The following is an 18986-nucleotide window of genomic DNA, read 5'->3' as shown; positions in this document are numbered from 1 at the left end:
ATTGGGCCCAGTGTTGTGGTAGAGCAGGGGGTTAAGACGTTGTTTGCCATGCTGGCATCCTATATGGGTGCTGGTTCATGTCCCTGCTGTTCCACTTGCAATCTAGCTCCTTGCTAATGTTCCTAGGAAGGCAGCAGAGGATGGCCCAAGTGCTTGGGCTGCTGGCATTTGGGGAGTGAGTGGGAGATCTGTCTCTCTGTTCCTCTCTTTTTGTAACTCTGCCTTTCAGATAAATCAATCTTTTAAACAATCATATTTCGGCTGGCCTTGTGATGTAGCAGGTAAAGCTGCCGCCTGTAGTGCCAGCATCCCATATGGCGCTGATTCGAGATTCGGCTGGTCCACTTCTTTTTTTTTTTTTTTTTAAACAATGACCCAGACATCAGGGTCTTTTATTTATTTATTTATTTGACAGGTAGAGTTATAGACAGTAAGAGAGAGAGAGAGAGAAAGGTCTTCCTTCCGTTGGTTTACTCCCCAAATGGCTGCTACTTGGTGCTGTGCCAATCCGAAACTAGGAGCCAGGTGCTTCTTCCTGTTCTCCCATGTGGGTTCAGGGGCCCAAGCACTTGGGCCATCCTCCACTGCCCTCCTGGGCCACAGCAGAGAGCTGGCCTGGAAGAGGAGCAACCGGGACAGAACCCGGCACCCATATGGGACGCCAGCACCACAGGCAGAGGATTAGCCAAGTGAGCCACGGCGCCGGCCCCCAGCTGCTCCACTTCTGATCTGGCTCTCTGCTATGGCCTGGAAAAGCAGTAGAAGATGGCCCAAGTGTGTGGATCCCTGCACCCATGTCGGAGACCCAGAAGAATCTCTTGACTCCTGGCTTCGTATTGGCACAGTTCTGGCCATTGTGCCCAATTAGGGAGTGAACCAGAGGATCAAAGACTTCTCTCTCTCTGCCTCTCCTTCTCTCTCAATGTGACTCTGACTTTTAAGTAAATAAATAAATTAAAGAAAAATCATATTTTACTAACACAGTGATTTAAAGATAAATACTCAATTTTATTACATTTTTGGGTTTTAGTGGACAAAAAACTCCAAAAACCATACTATTATATAACATAATCTTACTACTGAATAGTACATAGTCTGTATCATTTGTGATTCATGTTCCAAGTTTGACAATAACTGAACTGATCTGTATTCCATTCAGAGCAGTTGACTGTATTGATGATATGTTGAATATTGTGATACTAGCCAAGTTGTCATAAATTTCTAAATACAGTTTCTATGCCCATCTTATCTTTTTTTTTTAAAGATTTATTTTATTTATTTGAAAGATAGAGTTACAGAGAGAGGTAGAGACAGAGAGAGAGAGAGAGGTCTTCCATCTGATGGTTCACTCCTCAGATGGCCACAATGGCTGGAGCTGTGCTGATCCAAAGCCAGGAGCCAAGAGCTTCTTCTGAGTCTCCCACGTGGGTGCAGGGACCCAAGGACTTGGGCCATCCTCTACTGCTTTCCCAGACCAGAGAGCTGGATTGGAAGAGGAGCAGCTGGGACTAGAACCTGCTCCCATATGGGATGCCGGTGCTTCAGGCCAGGGCTTTAACCTGCTACGCCACAGTGCTGGCCCAACCCATCTTATCTTTGACCAGTAACATAAGTTTTTTTGTGTTTACTTTTGTCCCCTAATAGCAGGTAGTGTTGAAACCCACACTTTAAATAGCATTATATCAAATTCCGCTAAAAAGTTTCCCCAGTTACTCTGATTAATGTTTTTATAGCTACATTTCTTGGGCAGTCCAAGAGCCAACCAAAGATTAAACCATTACATTTTTTCCTTTTTTAATTTTTTTTTTTAAAGATTTATTTATTTATTTGAAAGGAAGAGTTACAGAGAGGCAGAGGCAGAGCGAGAAAAGTCTTCCACCTGCTGGTTCGCTCCCTATATGGCCGCAATGGCCGGTGCTGCACCGATCCAAAGTCAAGAGCCAGGAGCTTCTTCCAGTTCTCCCATGCAGGTGCGGGGCCCAAGCATCTGGGCCATCTTGTATCCTTTTCCAGGCCAGGAGAGCTGGATTGGAAGTGGAGCAGCTGGGCCACAAAACAGCACCCAAATGGGATGCTGACACTGCCAGTGGCAGCTTTACCCGCTACGCCACAGCACTGGCTCCTACATTTGATCTTTTAAAAGTGTCCTGGGCATTTGTGTTGCAGAATGTCCCTCAGTTTGTGTAGTGCATTATTTCCTCATGATTAGTTTCAGATTAATTACATTGGACGAAAGTACCGTGTTGGGGCCTACGCTGTTGGGTAATAGGTTAAGCTGCCATCTGTAGTGCCGAGATCCCATATGGGTGCCAGTTCGAGTTCCAGGGGCTCCAATTCTGATCCACCTCCCTGCTAATGTGCCCAGGAAAGCAGCATAAAGTGGCCCAAGTGCATGGTCTCCTACACCCATGTTGGAGACCTGAATGAAGCTCCTGGCTCTTGGCTCCAGCCTGGCCCAGCTCTGGCTGTTGTAGCCGTTTGTGGAGTGAACCAGTAGATGGAAGATTTCTCTTGCTATCTCTATCTCTCTGTATCTTTGCCTTTCAAATAAATAAATCTTCTAAAAATGTTATAATAAAGTGCTGTGTTGGTGATGCTTCTTGTTCGTTTGGCCAGTATGTTGGTGATGACAGGTTAGACCACTCCAGGCAGTGACAGAATTCTCTGTTGCAGGGCATCCTTTCCCGTGGTAATTGCTTTGGAGATCCATTGAGTAATTATTAATAATTTGAATTAGTAATTTACTCTGTGTTTTGCTCTTAGGCGTCATATTAGTCTACTGAGTTTTCTGATAGGGAGTAGCAGAATGCTGATATAAACCTTCTGTGCTTTGGTGGCCTTGTTAAATATAGTATCAGAAGTGTATTGGTATACCATTAGAAATAGAGGTTTAAAAGTTTTTACAAGTTAAGTTTTTTTTTAAAGATTTATTTTTATTATTTATTTGGAAATCAAAATTACACAGAGAAGGAAAGGCAGAGAGAGAGAGGTCTTCCATCTTCTGATTCACTCCTCAGTTGGCTGCAGTGGTTGGAGCTGTGCCAATCCGAAGCCAGGAGCAAGGAGCTTCTTCCGGGTCTCCGATACAGGTGCAGGGACCCAAGTACTTGAGCTATCTTGTATTGCTTTCCCAGGCCATAGCAGCGAGCTGGATCGGAAGTGGAGCAGCCAGTTCTTAAACTGGTGCCCATATGGGATGCTGGCACTGCAGATAGTGGGTTTACCCACTATGCCACAGCGCCGGCCCCCAAGTTAAGTCTTTCTTAGCTTGGGTTATTTACTCTGTGTCGTATAGAGCATATAAGGACGATTGATTTATAACTTTACCAATGGCCTATGTATACTGTACAAAAAGCCAGTGAATACTGGTGCTATGAGAAATTACTAAATTTCTTATCTACTTAAATTTTATGGTTTGTGGATATTATTATAGTTATCTGCCACAAATTTATTCACTTTTGAAAGTAAATCAACGGTGATTTCAAATACTGGATTGGGTGTTCAAGGAGTCAGCTGTTTCCATCAGTTGACAGAAGAGGGCAGCACCACTTCTCTGCAAAGAGGAAGAAAGGGTGTAGAAGCGGTTTTCCCCTTAAATTACATGTCCTCACGGACATATTTTATATTTCAAAAGTAATTCATGTTCATTACTTTAAAAGATTGTATGTTACAGAAATGTGTAACATGACATGAAAAAGTTCTCTCTAACTCTGGCCCCCCTCAAGAAAACAAAACCCCGGCTGGCGCCGTGGCTCAATAGGCTAATCCACCTTGTGGCGCCGGCACACCGGGTTCTAGTCCCGGTCGGGGCACCGGATTCTGTCCCGGTTGCTCCTCTTCCAGGCCAGCTCTCTGCTGTGGCCAGGGAGTGCAGTGGAGGATGGCCCAAGTCCTTGGGCCCTGCACCCGCATGGGAGACCAGGAGAAGCACCTGGCTCCTGGCTTCGGGTCAACACGGTGCACCGGCCGCAGTGCGCCGGCCACGGCGGCCATTGGAGGGTGAACCAACGGAAAAGGAAGACCTTTCTCTCTGTCTCTCTCTCTCACTGTCCACTCTGCCTGTCAAAAAAAAAAAAAAAAAAGAAAAGAAAACCCTGTTAATAGTTTGCTTGGGGCAAGAATTTTTCTGTAACCTAAATTATTTACATTTCAATTTAGGTGTTATAAGGAACCCTCTGGAGGGACCTTGGTAGATTTTAATTGCACTTGGCAGCCAGATAACAAATTTAAGTATATGGATTTTTTCGTACTCTTGATGTCATCGTTTTGCCTTTGTATCAAATTCAGCACATTACTTCACCTTTAAGCAATGTGGGCGTTAGTCATGACTGGCAAGAATCGGAGTATAGCGTAAGGTGGTATTAGTACAAAGCTAGTCTCTGTTTTTCTAACTACATTTCACTTGTTCAATTCTAGATTTTGTCCCCTACCCCCACCCCCCCAGGCACACTTGAAAAAAATGTATATCTTATTAACTTTGGGGAATGAGGGACAAATAGTAATTTTTATCCTTCCTATCACATAACCAGCTGAGCCACTTAGCTCAGATTTTCCTAAATGATTCACCTTTTGGAAGAGACTAGTCATAGAAAGTTTCTGTCCAAATAAAGACTTTCATGAAGTTCTGAGTGAGTGAAAATGAAGTTAAAATAGAATTTCCACTGAGAATACTTGTATTAACTATTACTAATAATAGGTCTTTTCCCATCAGGGTTCCTGCTCATGTATTAGAGGTGGTCTGTAATACAGCTGTTCTACTCGAAGATTTTTCGATAGCTGAGTCTCTTACTGCTTGTTTAAAGGAAGTTCTTCTAGGCATACTATCAATGAAGGGTAATATGCTAATACTACTTTATATCAATTACCAAAGTCCGTAAGAGAAGTCTGAGTTAGACTGAAATTAAGAGATTCCTGGCCTGCGCTGCGGCTCACTAGGCTAATCTTCCGCCTGTGGGGCCAGCACTCCGGGTTCTACTCCCGGTTGGGGCACTGAATTCTGTCCTGGTTGCTCCTCTTCCAGTCCTGCTCTCTGCTATGGTCTGGGAAGGCAGTGGAGGATGGCCCAAGTGCTTGGGCCCTGCAGCTGCATGGGAGACCAGGAGGAAGCACCTGGCTCCTGGCTTTGGATCGGTGTAGCTCCAGCCGTAGCGGCCATTTCGGGGGTAAACCAATGGAAGGAAGACCTTTCTTTCTCTCTCTCTCTCTCACTCTCTCTCTCGCTATCTAACTCTGTTTAAAAAAAAAAAAAAATAGGAGAGAGATTCCTGGGACCAGCGCTGTGGTGCAGTGGGTTAAGCTGCTGCCTGCAGTGCCAGCATCCTGTATGGGCCCTGGTTCAAGTCCAGGCTGCTTTACTTCTGACCCAGCTCCCTGCTAGTGTTCTGGGAAAGCAGCGGAGGATGGCCCAAGTCCTTGTCACCCACATGGGAAACCTGGATGAAGCTCTGGCTCCTGGTTTTGTTCTTGGCCATTGAGACCATTTGGGGAGTGAACCAGCAGATGGAAAATCTCTGTTTTTCTCTCTTCTCTCCCTTTGTAACTCTGCCTTTCAAATAAATAAATCATTAAAAAAAAAAAAGATTCCTAGAAGTTAGGCTTTCTCCATGCTTCCCCTCTGGTACTCAGTAAACCGGGTTCTTAAAAAAATTCATGGAAAATACATACTATGAAAAACCAGGGCTTAAACATTTTATGCAGCAAAATGAACTGTCTTTCAATTCCATTTTTCTACCTGTATGAAGTACCCACATATTTCATATTTTGTCGTGATTTGCTTTAATGTTGGCTGTCTTACTGTACTGAGAACTCCTTAAAGGCAGAGGCCATAATGTTTTTGTTTTTTAATATGTCTAACAGCGAACATAGCACTGAAATTATGCTGCTTTTCAGAAAGTGTTTACTGTATTATCATAGTGGCTAATAGTCAGTCCCATAGTAAAAGAAGTAAGCCACAAAACCAAGCATGTGTTCTATCAAGGCTGCTTTGCTTTCCCTGTAACTTGGGCCACTAGATCTTCATCTTTTCTATCACCAACATCCTAAAAATGCACAGTGGTGGGCCTTGTTGGAAATCTTTTTAAAATTTGCTGTTAGATACTCTGTGCGTTTTTTAATGGAATCACATCCTTGGCTTCTAGAAATTTTTTTTTACTGTTGATAACTTCCCCCATTTTCTCTTTCTGTGACACTGTTATTAGTTGAATTGCTATAATAGGATGGGCAAGGCTGAGTTAACAAATGAATTCATGACCTCAGCATAATGCAGTACTTTACTTATTTCTTCACTGGTACAAAGTCCAATACAGGTTGCTTAGCACTACATCTTGTAACTCAGCCTGCTGGAACACAGAGCCTTTGAGGTTGCTGTGGCAAGGTGATGGCACAGAGTGAGGAGTGAACAAATTGATTTTCGTGTAATTCCTCACGTCTCAGGATGAGATGGTAGTCCTGCCCTTTGGAACTTCTGTGGTTTTCGTTTCTCTAGAGTGATGGGTCCTGCTGTGTTGGGGTGAGCACAGTCAGCTGTGGTCTGAGATGAAGGAGGTCTGGGCCTAGTTGTCCTCATGCAGACTTTCAACTAATTTTAGCCCCAGCCCGCTCCTCTACCTTCAAGGGTTCCTAGTGTTCCATTTAATGAGCTTTTTAGGGTACTGTAGTACAGGTTGGCAGGCTTGTTGGCCATTCCACATGGCTACAAGCTTAGAATATCAGAGAAAACAAAAACCAAAGCTAATTACTGTTTGTCTGTTTGCTTTCTACTTTCAGAAAATTTGTTTGTCTTTTCTGATATACCCTTGTCACTCTAGGGTAGTTTTGTCTTTTTGAATTTATTTACCACTATGCAGTAGAGTTTGGGTCTTGTTTTTGACTCTGAGCTCTTACTATTGAGAGGTTCGTTTGGGAGAGTAGAGGGATACACAGATTCAGCCTGTCATAGGTGAGGTTAGTAGGTTCAGTAATAGGCTCAGTAGTTTATATTTGATCTTTTGAGTAATAAGAACTTGAATAGAGAGTAACAGTATTTTTTTTTTTTTCATGTTACCCTTCAAAATTAAGTTGGCAGTCTTTCAAGTAAAGAATTTTTTTTTTTTAGAAGTCGGAGGTGGGAAAAGAACTTTGGTTTATTTTCTAAATGCCCATAGCGACCAAACGTGGGACCTGGGAACTCAACCTAGGTTTCCCACGTGGGTGGTAGAGCCCCAATCATTTGAGCCATCATTGCTGCCTCCCAGGGTCCGAATTAGCACCAGCTGGATGTTGAACCCAGGTATCCCAATGTGACATGTGATCATTTCAACTACTAGGCCAGTATCCATCCTTAATGGAAGAATTTTAATTCAGAAATTCCAAGACTCTTAGGGGTAGGCACTGTGGTACAGCAAGCTGCTTGGGCTGCCCATATCTGAGTGCTGCTTTGCCTACCTACTCCACTTCCTATCCAGCTGCTAATGCACCTGGGAAGTGGCAGATGATGACCCAAGTACTTAGATTCTTGTCATACACATGGGAGAGGAGATTGGATGGAGTTCGTGGCCTTGGACTGGCCCACCACTGGCTGTTACAGCCATTTGGAGAATGAACCAGCAGATAGATTGTATGTCTCTGTCGTCTTTCCCTCTCTGTCACTGTGCCTTTGAAATGAGTGAATGAATAACAAACTCTTAGTCTGTTTCTCCCTGTCTTTCTCTGTCATACTGCCTTTTCAAATAAATAAATGAATCCTTTTTTAAAAAAGAAAAAAAGGGGCCAGCACTGAGGTGCTGTGGGTTAATCCTCTGCCTGCAGCGCCGGCATCCCATATGGGTGCCAGTTCTAGTCCTGGCTGCTCCACTTCCAATCCAGCTCTCTGATGTGACTTGGAAAAGCAGTGGAAGATGGCCCAGGTCCTTGGGCCCCTGCACCCACATGGGAGACCAGACAGGGGCACCTGGCTTCTGGCTTTGCATCGGCGCAGCTCCGACCATTGTAGCCATTTGGGGAGTGAACCAGCGGATGGAAGACCTCTCTCTCTGTCTCTCTCACTTACTGTAACTCTACCTCTTCAATAAATAAATAAAATTTTTATAAAGAAAAAAATTATTCCTAAAGAGAGGACCAGAAGGTGGGTTAACATAGCGACTTATATTCCTTCAAAAACAGCTTTTAAGATCTACCTGTTGTTCTAGATCAGTCTTTTTCACAATAAAGTTGCTGTAATCTAGGCCCCTCTTGATCGATTGGAATTTAACAAAGCCCTCAGATGTTTTTGTTGATCTGGCGAGCTCAGAACAGGCACTGCACATTTCTTCATCTCTCTGCCTGAAATTTCAGGTACCAGGAATGTCATTATTTGATTCTTTAGGACTCAGTTTTATTGTGAGGACAATTTTCCTAAATTTAAAATTGGATAAGACTCTAAGTGGTGGGGCTGCTGTTGCGGTACAGCTGCCACCTGTGACTCTGGCATCCCATATGGGCGCCTGTTCCAGTCCTGGCTGCTCCACTTCTGGTCTAGATCCCTGCTAATATGCTTGGGAAAGCAGTGAAAGATGGCCCAAGTGCTTGGGCCCCTGAATCTTCATGGGAAACCCAGATGGAATTCCAGGCTCCTGGTTTGGGCCTGGCCCAGGCTCGGCCATTGGAACCATTTAGCGAGTAAACCAGCAGGTGGAATATACCTCCCTGTCTCTGTCTGTCTCTCTTTCTTTGTAACTCTGCCTTTCAAATAAATAAATAAATCTTCCTTTTTAACAAAGAGATTTTATTTTTTATTTATTTATTTTTGAAAGCCAGAGTGGACAGTGAGAGAGAGAGACAGAGAAAGGTCTTTCTTTTGCCGTTGGTTCACCCTCCAATGGCTGTCGAGGCTGGCGCTGCGCCGATCTGAAGCCAGGAGCCAGGTGCTTCCTGGTCTCCCATGCATGTGCAGGGCCCAAGCACTTGGGCCATCTTCCACTGCACTCCCGGGCCATAGCAGAGAGCTGGCCTGGAAAAGGGGCAACTGGGACAGAATCTGGCGCCCCGACAGGGACTAGAACCTGGGGTGCCGGCGCCGCAGGCGGAGGATTAGCCTATTGAGCCGCGGCGCTGGCCAACAAAGAGATTTTAAATCCTACCTTCTTTAAAAAATAAAAGAGTGAGAGTAGCATTGTGGCACAGCAGGTTAAGCCCCTGCCTGCAGTGCTGGATCCCATACTGGCACAGGTTCAGGTTCCAGCTTCTCCACTTCTGATCCAGTTCCCTGTTTATGTGCCTGGGAAAACAGCCCATGTGGACACCTTAAGTTCCTGGCTCCTGGCTTCAGCCTGGCCCAGCCTTGATCATTGCATCCATTTGGGGCATGAAGCAGCAGATGAAAGACCTCTCTGTGTCTTGCCCTATCTTTGCAACTCTGCCTTAGTTGTGTTGATTTCTTCCTTTCTTCCTTTCTTCCCCTTTCTCTTTTCCCTTTCCCTTTCAGATTTATTTATTTATTTGAAAGGCAGAGTTAAACAAATGTTGAGGCAGAGAGAGAGAGAGAGAGAGGTCTTCCATCCACTGGTTCACTCCCCAGATGACTGCAACAGCTGGAGCTGCGCCAGTCCGAAGCTAGGAGCCAGGAGCTTCCCCCAGGTCTCCTGTGTGGGTGCAGGGGCCCAAGGACTTGGGCCATCGTTTACTGCTTTCCCAGGCCATAGCAGAGAGCTGGATTGGATATGGGATGCTGGCACTGCCGGTAGCGGCCTTACTGCTGTATCACAATGCTGGCCTGGCCCCAGTTGTCTTGATTTCTAACAATCTTAAACCGGTGCCAGTTAGTTAGTTTTAAGGAATTTTGTTTCATCTTCAGGTTTTTTTTTTTTTTTTTTTTTTTTTTTTTTTTTTTGGTTGTCGAACAAGAGCCTTCTGAAAAGCATTTCCAGTTGTTTTTGTGTTGCTTTCCTTGAAATAATGCAATTTCCCCATCTCAGCCTTCACTGGACTTAAGGCCTGAAGACTAGCTAAGGTGCAGAGTGCTTCATGCTGACGGATGCTACGCAGGGGGTTTTAGGGAGGGAGAAACAACATTGTGGTTTGTTGATTTTAGTCAGGAACATGCATTTGTCTTGGGTTGTTGTAGTAAGTTGTCTCGAGAAAGCTCAGCAGCCAGAATTTATTAAAAACTTGGTAAATATTTTCCTTATTGTCATTTATTCTCTTTCCTTAGATTTTGTTTCTCTCTGAATTCGTTTTGTAAACTTAATGCCTCGTTCATTGCCACAGGGTGACTAAGGAAGTGGATGCTACCTCTAAAGAAGCCAAATCCTTCTTGAAGCAAAACGAGAAAGAAAAACCCCAGGCTAATGCCCCGTCAGCTGCGCTGTCACTTGCTGCGGGATCTGGGTGAGTGCTGCGTCTCAGTTCCAGGTGTCCTTGGTGTGGGGCAGAAGTATCTCAGTGGCAGCACTGCCCTGTCTGCAGCCCTTGTGGATCCTTTGCTGAGCGATGGAATTGTGCTGCAGCTCTGCCTTTGCTGAAATATTTAGCAAATTGAAGATGCAAAGGGAAATTGGCTATCGGTTTCTCATTTGATTCTAGCCAAAAAGGAGTCCTGATTTGTAGCATGGACCACAGCTGAACATGGAAATTCTGCATTATTATTTTGATGAAAATAGCAGTTCATCAGAAATTTTAATAAGAATTTGAATTGAGTACTCAACTTCCATCCCCCTGACCTCAAAGGAACACAAAAGGCCAAAGGTGATTTATACATGGTTCTTTTAACATATGGTCAGGAACTTAGTAATTTTTGTCCTTCCATATTTTCTTTGTTACTTGAGTTATTTTTAGCTGAAAACTGGAATTCTTCCTTTTTCAAAGAAAAATAACCTTTTAACCTACATGTAAGAAAAATAAAGCATCACAGTAAAGGAGAGAGCCCAAGGCCATGACCCACAGGGAGGTGAACACAGTCCATAGTCCCTGGGTAGCCCTCACCACCAGCTGACTGGCATTTCTGTGTCTGGAGCCCTGGTGTTTAAGCCGGGCTAGTCTCCTGAATTGGCTTTACCGGCCATTCGGTCAGAGATTGTCACCTTTCCCTTCCCTCCTCCCACATACATTTTCCTGCCAGATTGGGAGCTTTTCTAGGGCAGGCCTGTCTCATCTTTGCAGCCGTCGCTCTGAACAGCGCTGTGTTATGCTGGTGTACTCTGTTAGAATGCGTATATCCTGAAGCAGATTCTGGGACTAGAGTCTGGGTGCAGGTTGTCTGTGTGAGAGGTGATTCCAGGAAGCCCTGGTTCAGGAGGTGGAATGAAGAAAGGCAGGAGAAAGATGAAGAGTGTATTCTCAGTCAGGTTACTGCCGGTGGTACCTGGTACCCAGTCCTGCTGAGGAACTGGGACGTTTGTGAAGAACACGGCCAGGGGCAGGCAAGGAGACTGGGTGCAGTCTCCACCTGATAGCTGCTTCCATACGATGTCTGTCCTCTGACTGCGAGTGGCAGGCACTTGCTCACATGCTACCCTCAGCTTGTGTGATGGCCATGGATGTGAAGAGCTGTGCATGGGCTGTGTCTGCATCTGCTGTATGCTTCCTGCGCCAAGTCGTCTCCCATTGGAGCTGCCAGGTGGAAGAAGTCATGTAGTGGTTACACAGCAACCTCAGAAGGAAAAGGATTTGTGTGCTTGCTGCCATAGCGGGAATGACATAAAAGCAGATGAAGGTGACTGTGGAAGAACAGCTTTGTGGTTCTATGAAGAGAATTCTCTAGGCCTGGCCTAGTACTTTGCTAGTTATAGTTTACAGTCATCAGTTAAAGGAAAATATCAGAGTATATCACTTGTAGTAAGGGTAAATATGGTTTCATAAAGTTCTGATTTTAGGAGGCAGGTATTGTGCAGTGGGTTAAACCACTTCTTGGGCTTGTGTCCCATATTGGAGTGACTGGTTTTAGTACTGGCTATTCTGCACTTCCAGTCCAGCTTTCCTCTAATGCCCTTGTGAGGCGATGGATGCTAGCCCAAGTACTGCCTCTTCCTCTGTTACTCTGTTTTTCAAATAAATATTTCTTTAAAAAGAATTAATTTTAGCTGTTGATGTGCTTACACTGCGTGACAAAGTAAACTATTTTTGGTGAGAACTCAGATAAAAACGTGAAGCTGTAGGCTGAAGTAACATGCTCATAGCCTTATATTCACCATAATTTTTTTTAAAGATTTATTTATTTATTTGAAAGTCAGAGAGAGGACAGGCAGCGAGAGAGAGAGAGGTCTTCCATCCGCTGGTTCATTCCCCAACTGGTCACAACAGCCAGAGCTGCACTGACCCGAATCCAGGAGCCAGGAGCTTCTGGGTTTCCCATGTAGGTACAGGGGCCCAAGGATTTGTGCCATCTTGCACTGCTTTCCCGGGCCATAGCAGAGAGCTGGATCGGAAATGGAGCAGCTGGGGCTCGAACCGCCGCCCATATAGAAACCAGCAGGCACTGCAGGTGGCAACTTTACCCGCTACGCCACAGCTCCAGCCCCTCACCATATTGTTGAAAGTGGTTCTCTTCAGGCCAGTAGCTGTCAGGCTTTCTTGACTGTTCCCCGTAGTAAAATACATTTGACATGATGCGCTAGTATGCTTACAAAGACAAGTATTTAAATAAAAAAATAAAAATTCACATGGGCAAATGCTGTGGCACAGTGGGTAAAGACACTAACATGCTGGCATCTTATATTGACACTGATTGGAGTCCTGGCTGCTTCACTTCCAGTCCAGATCCCTGCTAATGTACCTGGGAAAATAGTAGATGACCCAAGTACTTGTGCCCTTGCACCCACATGGAAGACCTGGATGAAGCCCTTGGTCTGGCTCATTCCTGGCCTTGTGGCCATTTGGGGCATGAACCAGTGGATGGAAGATCTCTGTCTCTCCTTCTCTCTCTGTAACTCTGCCTTTCAAATAAATAAATCTTTAAAAAAAAATTGTTGTGACTCACTGAACTGATTTCACAATGTAGTGTAAACTGAATTTTTTAAAGTTTGTTTATTTTTATTTGAAAGGCAGAGATCCTCCATTTAGTGGTTCACTCCTCAAATACCTGCAACAGCGGGAACTGGGCCAGGCAAAATCCAAAAGCCAGGAACTCCATTTGGGTCTCCCTTGTGGGTGTCAGGGACCCAAGTACTTGAGCCATCAGCTAATGCCTCTCACAGTGCACATTGGCAGGAAGGTAGATCAGATGTGCAAAAAGGACTTGATTTTAGGCACTCTAATTCAGGGTTTGGGCATTCCAAGCAGTGGCTTAATCTCCTATGCTACAACACCTGCCCCCACAAATTGAATCTGACATATGCTGCCCTGGACTCAAATGTAATAGCCTTGAACGGGCTGTTCTGTGACTTACTGTGTTTGTATGTAGTACTTTTTTAGAAAGATTTATTTTATTTATTTGAAAGGCAGAGTTACAGAGGGAGATATAGACAGGAAGAGAGAGAGGTCTTTCACCCACGAGTTCATTCCCCAAATGGCTGCAATGGCCAGAGCTGAGCTGATCCAAAACCAGGAACCAGGAGCTTCTTTCAGTCTCCCACATGGGTGCAGGGGCCCAAAGACTTGGACCATCCTCCACTGCTTTTTCTGGTGCATTAGCAGGGAGCTGGATCAGAAGTGGAGCAGCTGGGACTCTTAACCGGCATCCTTATGGGATGCTGGTGCTGCAGGCTGGGGCTTTAACCTGCTGTACCACAGCACCAGCCCCTACTATTTTTTTTAGTTAATTAATGGAAAGGCACACTCACAGAAAGCGGCCAGGAGAGACAAATCTTCCATACGCTGGTTCACTCCCCAGATGGCCGCAATAGCAGGACTGGGCCTGGCCAGAGTCAGGAGTCAGGAGTCAGGAGCGTTATCTGGGTCTCCCACCTGGGTGGCAGGAACCCACGTACTGAATCATCGTCTGCTGCCTCCCAGGGTGCACGCTAGCAGACAGCAGGATTGGACGTGGAGTAGCTGGGACTTGAACCAGACACTCTGATGTGGAATGCTTGTGTCCTAAGTGCCAACTTAAGCTGCTGTGCCGAACACCCGCCTCTGTATCTAGTATTGTTAAATAGTGTTCCTCGTATTTATTAAAACCATTACAGTAGAAGTAATCTCCAGTCATAAACACCAGATAGAAATAAAGACGAAGAAGTTCTTTGACCTAGGGTTTCTAGCATAGTTATTTCAACTAGCACAGTTTTGGCTTTTATCTTGGATATTTCGTCCTAAGATGATCCCCACTTTGGGAAGTACATGTTTCAGAAGATACTCTCTGTCGCTAGAATTATGAAACTTACTAGAGGAGAGAACAGTGGCAGCTTGAAAAGGCAGCTTGTTTAAGTTACTAAGCCACTCAGGGAAGTTTCACTGCTTTCTGTATCTGTGCCTGCCTGCCTTAGAAAAAGCTAATGGCCTTCCTAGAAGAAGCAGTGTGCTGAGACAGTGTCTGTCTCAGGGAAGCCCAGCAGGAAACAGATGACGTCCTCAAATTGGGGTCCCGTGAGGAGAGTTTAGTATTTCATACAGTGATAGAAAACCTCGGGGACAGGGTGACGCTCCGGAGGCTGCTCATAATGGCCTGAAGGGCGAGAGGGGAACTGTTGGTGACAGTGGAAGGCAAGGTTATGTGGCCTGGGCCTCCTGACAGGAGCTGAGACCTTGCTTTGATCAGTCGACTCTCCTAGGGAGGCACCAAGGGAATGAGCTACCCATTTGCCCTTTCAACCCCTCCAGTCTCTTCTCAGTGACTCCATTGCCCACTGAGACTTTTTAAACAGTAAGGAAGCTGGGGCCGCACTGTGGTGTAGAGGGTAAAGCCGCCACCTCCAGTGCTGGCATCCCATATGGGCACCAGTTTGGGTCCTGGCTGCTCCACTTCCAACCCAGAGAAAGCAGTAGAAGATGGCCCAAGTCCTTGGGCCCCTGCATCTGTGTGGGAGACCCGGAAGTAGCTCCTGGCTCCTGGCTTCGAATACATACAGCTCCAGCCATTGCGGCCAGCTGGAGAGTGAACCAGCGGGTAGAACACCTCTCTCTCTGCCTCTCCTTCTCTCTCTGTGTAACTTTCACTTTCAAGTAAATAAATAAATCTCAAAAAAAAAATTTTTAAAAAAATTGGGTGGTGGGAGAATCCATGAATGGAAAATTACTAAGAAGAGATGTCAAGGGTGGGGAGAGTCTTGCTAAATCCCCTTATCAAGATTCTTACTGAAGGCAGGCTAAGGGCATCAGACATCAAGGGTAGGGGATTCTCTCTTAACTGACTCAGAAGGATTCTAGTTAAAACTAGCCTATGCAGGCCAGCGCCACGGCTCACTAGGCTAATCCTCCACCTGCGGCGCTGGCACTCCAGGTTCTAGTCCCAGTTGGGGCACCGGATTCTGTCCTGGTTGCCCCTCTTCCAGTCCAGCTCTCTGCTGTGGCCCAGATGGGCAGTGGAGGATGGCCCAAGTGCTTGGGCCCAGCACCCGCATGGGAGACCAGGAGGAAGCACCTGGCTCCTGGCTTCGAATCGGTGCAGTGCGCCGGCCGTGGCAGCCATTTTGGGGGTGAAACAATGGAAGGAGGACCTTTCTCTCTGTCTCTCTCTCTCACTAACTCTGCCTGTCAAAAAAAACAAAAACAAAAAAACTGGCCTATGCAGGCCTGGCAAGGACAGGGACTGGTCCGGGCTTAGTCAAGAAGCAGGCTCCGAGGGGTCTGCGTGAGGTTTGGTTAAGGAGGCTGTCTTTGCTGGGCTGTGCATACAGGGAAGCTCCTGAGGCAGAGGGAATCTGGAGGAGCTCCAGGACCTGTTCCCAGCGGCTCCTCAGCTAAAATGTTGTCAGTAGACTAATGAACTGCGGGCTTCCTGCTGAAGGGGGTAAAGTGAAATTTGACAGGATCACTCTCTCTGAAAGCCATATTGGAACATAACAGATTGCAGAGTGGCCGAGTGCCTGAGTAAGTCTTCGGAGTTGTATATAAAAATGGGGATGCATTTAATTATGATACAGTATGCCTGGAGTTTCTGCGTAAACCCAGGATGACCTTCAAGATCAGTGTGATCGTTTTTCTGAAACGGATCTCAGAAAGCTTTTACAGTCCTCATTGTGCTTAGGAAGCAAGGGCCAAGAGGAACCAAGCTAATGTAGCTTAGTGGGTGCCAACCTTCAGGTCTGCTGCAGGCTCTAAGGGCAGGGCCCAGAAAGTCTTTTCAAGGGAAGAATATTCAGGAGCAATCTACATTAAGAGGAAGTTAATTCAGTAGGATAGGTTCCATGAACTTCTTTTCATTTTGGAAGCAGTTTCAGTTTATAGAAATGGTTTAGCAGAAATGCTTTATTTGTTTATTTTCCTTTTCTTTAAACAGATTTAAGCAATACAGGAAAACCAGAGGAAGAGAGTAAAACATCCTGTCCCACATCTTTTGCTAACGAGAACAGATTCAGAGGAGCAAATGTTTGCAACTGAAAATGCATTTCCTCCACATGTTTAAAATAGCACACTGCTTAGACTATAAAAAGCCAGAGTTTATACTTTGGGAATGGAGTAAACCCACTTTTAATTAGAGGCAAGAATCAAACTACCAGAAATGCTCTCCCCATTTGCTAGCGGAAAACCAGTGCTTACTTAACTTAAAGGTATCTGGATCCTCATGGTTCATCCTGAGCTCATAATGCACTGCTTCCCTGCCCCTGCAAGCCTCACTATGAACACTAAGTTAGCTGCTTGCATCCAGCTTCTGCCATTATTTGCTGGGATCTGGCTAGTCAGTCTTCAACCCTTTCTTCTTTGTTTGTTTGGTTTTTTTGGACAAGCAGAGTGGACAGTGAGAGAGAGACAGAGAGAAAGGTCTTCCTTTTGCCGTTGGTTCACCCTCCAATGGCCGCCGCGGTAGGTGCACTGCGGCTGGCGCACCGTGCTGATCCGATGGCAGGAGCCAGGTGCTTCTCCTGGTCTCCCATGGGGTGCAGGGCCCAAGGACTTGGGCCATCCTCCACTGCACTCCCTGGCCACAGAAGAGAGCTGGCCTGGAAGAGGGGCAACCGGGACAGGATCGGTGCCCCGACCGGGACTAGAACCCGGTGTGCCGGCGCCGCAAGGCGGAGGATTAGCCTAGTGAGCCGCGGCGCCGGCCTGTTTGTTTGTTTTTTAAAGATTTATTTATTTGAAAGGCAAAATTACAGAGAGAGAGGAATAGACAGAGAAAGATCTTCCATCTATTGGTTCACTCCCCAAATGGCTGCAAGGGCTGGGGCTGTCCAGTCCGAAGCCAGGAGCCAGGCGCTTCTTCTAGGTCTCCCGTGTGAGTACAGGGACCCAAGCACTTGGGCCATCTTTCACTGCTTTCTTAGGTACATCAGCAGGGAGCTGGATTGTAAATAAAGCAGCCAGGAATCCAGCTGGATCCATATGGAATGCTGCAATGCCAGCCCCTGGTACTTTCAGCCCAACATTCATTACTTAACTTCATTTAATCCAGAAATAGGATACTATTAGCCTCCTCCAAATTTGTAGTCTGAGCTGTTGTAGCATTGAGTTGTTTAATTCATGGCCTACTGTTGAGTTGTCTCCATATAGATTGCGAACACAAAAGAGAGAAAACTGGGGCTGATGCTGTGTGTCATAGTAGTTAAGTTTCTGCCTTTGCCGCCAGCATCCCATATAGGTGCCTCTGCTGCTTTCCCAGGCGCATTAGCAGGGAGCTGGACTGGAAGTAGAGCAGCCGGGACTTGAACTGGCGCCCATATGGGATGCTGGCACTGCAGGCTAGGGCTTTAACCGCTGCACCATAGCACCGGTCCCTATAGCCACAATATTCGGAGGAAATGTTTCTGATGTTTGATCAGAATCTCTTGTGGTGCTGAAGCAATCAGACCTCTAATCTGTGTTAATTTTTTTTTTTTAATTTTTATTTGACAGGTAGAGTTAGAGACAGTGAGAGAGAGAGGCAGAGAGAAAGGTCTTGCTTCCGTTGGTTCACCCCCCAAATGGCTGCCACGGCTGGCGCTGCACCGATCCAAAGCCAGGAGCCAGGTGCTTCCACCTGGTCTCCCATGTAGGTGCAGAGGCCCAAGCACTTGGGCCATCCTCCACTGCCCTCCCGGCCACAGCAGAGAGCTGGATTGGAAGAGGAGCGACATCCCAGGACAAGAACCCAAGCACCCATATGGGATGCTGGTGCCTCAGGCGGAGAATTAACCAAGTGAGCCACGACGCCGGCCAAGTGTTTTACTTTAAAAGAATTGCCTTTGTGTTGCAGGGAGTTTTACAAAGCTGGATCTTATTATATTTCAATTGTTTTTTACTAAGAATGAAAGAAGGCCCCGGTTTATTCATATCAATATATTTAAATATTAGTGACAAAAAAGAGAAGTTATCTTGTCAATCTGACTTCATTTCCTGGTTTGATCCTTTTGTGAAATGCCCAGTGAGTTGCCCTGCACCTGGGAATAGATCATTGTAGTAGTCACTTAGCCCCTGGAGAGCAGCTTTTCCAAGGAGAGGAAGTTCAGTTTATTTCAAAAGAACTCATGTTGGGACTGGCACTGTTATGCAGAAGGTTAGGCCATGGCCTGCAGCACTGGCATCCTATGTTGGCGCCAGTTTGAGTCTCAGCTTCTCCACTTCCTACTCAGTTCCTTGCTGGTGTGCCTGGGAGGGCAACAGAGGATGGTCTAAACCCTTAGGTCCCTGCACCCACATGGGAGACCTGGAAGAAGCTCCTGGCTCCTGGCTCCAGCCTGGCCCAGCCCCAGTTGTTGTGGCCATCTGGGGAATGAACCAGTGGATGGAGGATCTCTTTCTCTGTCTTTCCTTCTCTTGCTCTGTGTTTCTGCCTTGAAATAAATAAATCTTAAAAATAAACTTCATGTCATAATTATTGTCACAATTATGATATTAGAAGAAAGTGGGTATTCCAGCAGATAAGACCTGTGAAGTTTTTGGAATCTAAATAGTTTTCTTTGAGAGAACCAATGGTGTTTTGTCAGCTGAATAACTTACAGTTGGATTTGCTCTTTTCCTCTTGT

General features: G+C 45.9%; 1 protein-coding gene across 1 annotated transcript in view; it reads left to right on the top strand.

The window, feature by feature from the left end:
- CFDP1 (craniofacial development protein 1) overlaps positions 1–18986 on the top strand; it is a 143130-nt gene that overhangs the window by 19048 nt on the left and 105096 nt on the right. The window contains exon 5 of the mRNA XM_062177891.1: positions 10222–10341. Coding sequence (XP_062033875.1) covers positions 10222–10341 — 120 coding nt within the window. The remainder of the gene's footprint in view (positions 1–10221; positions 10342–18986) is intronic.

Source organism: Lepus europaeus, chromosome 19, assembly GCF_033115175.1.
Source record: "Lepus europaeus isolate LE1 chromosome 19, mLepTim1.pri, whole genome shotgun sequence".
NCBI classification, from domain to species: domain Eukaryota; kingdom Metazoa; phylum Chordata; class Mammalia; order Lagomorpha; family Leporidae; genus Lepus; species Lepus europaeus.
This window is presented reverse-complemented; position numbering and strand designations above follow the sequence as displayed.